At 45.1% G+C, this 1,029-nt stretch overlaps 1 protein-coding gene across 1 annotated transcript in view; it reads right to left on the bottom strand.

Moving 5' to 3' along the window:
• The window catches only part of SOSTDC1 (sclerostin domain containing 1), a 3,790-nt gene extending 3,367 nt beyond the window's left edge, over window positions 1-423 (bottom strand). The window contains exon 1 of the mRNA XM_005418547.3: window positions 37-423. Coding sequence (XP_005418604.2) covers window positions 37-241 — 205 coding nt within the window. The 5' untranslated portion in view covers window positions 242-423. The remainder of the gene's footprint in view (window positions 1-36) is intronic.
• Window positions 424-1,029: the final 606 nt, after the last annotated feature.

Genomic DNA, 1,029 nt, shown 5'->3' with positions numbered 1-1,029 from the left:
CGGCTGCGGTGGAAGTGCCGCCGGTGGGATACTCACTGTTACGGTCGGATCCAGCGCTGCTGTAGTGCCTGCCTCCGTTCCTAGCTTGATTCAACGTGCTGTTGCTACTTGGGCTCGCCGCAGCGGGTTTAACAACGTGAGAATAAAGTATCTCTGTGGCATCGTTCTTGAAAGCCAAGTAGCTTCTCGTGGAGATGCAAGCCAGGAGAAAGCCGTAGAAGTGAATGGCAGGGAGAAGCATGGCTGGTTCAGGCTGTCTGACAAAGCTGGATGAAATCTTTTCCTTCTGCTTCTTCTGTGTAACTGAAATTGCTCTTGCAGGTTTCCTTTATATATTCAGAGAGGTTTGGCATTCATTCAGGTGTAAAGTTGTGGATAGCTTCAGAATGAAAACCCACAAAAGGGGTGGGGTCCCTACATGAGCTGCGAAGACCTTTCACCAATAGGAGAGAAGACTGCAGTAAAGGAGGAGTTAGATGCACTAATTGCAGGATTCCTATTTGGGGCTTTTGAGGGTATCAGAAAACTCTTAGGAACCAGCACACAGCAGCATTCAGGCTGAGACCTAGAGACTGCCGGCTCTGCCCTACCATTGCCTATGGTCCTGCATGCCTGGCACTGTGGCATAATGTGACTAATGCAGTGTCAGAATGAGTCTCTCCTGCCCAACTTATGCAAAGTTATGTACCCTCTTCTCAAACTGAGATGAGTTCTATACAGATGCAAAATTTATAAAACTTACAGAAGGCTGCTAGTTACACAAATACTGTCTGCAATATACCAAAATTATTTTTAAAAAATATTGTGAATAATTTAAAGCTGCCTCAAGATGCTTTAAATTACGCAGCTTTGATCAACAGGGAGTACTGCAAGGGAAATTACTTGGTTTAGGGGAATATTCTCTCCCTGGTGTGCAGAGTTATAAGTCTGTATTTCTGTATCACCACACATAAAAAGTGTCTCCTCTAGGCTCCTTAGTGCAAACGTATCCATATTCATAGCCTCTCACCATGCTCGTTCACCAAACTA

Source organism: Geospiza fortis, unplaced genomic scaffold (assembly GCF_000277835.1).
Source record: "Geospiza fortis unplaced genomic scaffold, GeoFor_1.0 scaffold138, whole genome shotgun sequence".
Lineage (NCBI taxonomy): Eukaryota > Metazoa > Chordata > Aves > Passeriformes > Thraupidae > Geospiza > Geospiza fortis.
Note: the sequence above shows the minus strand (reverse complement) of the source record. Positions and strands in the feature narration are given on the sequence as shown.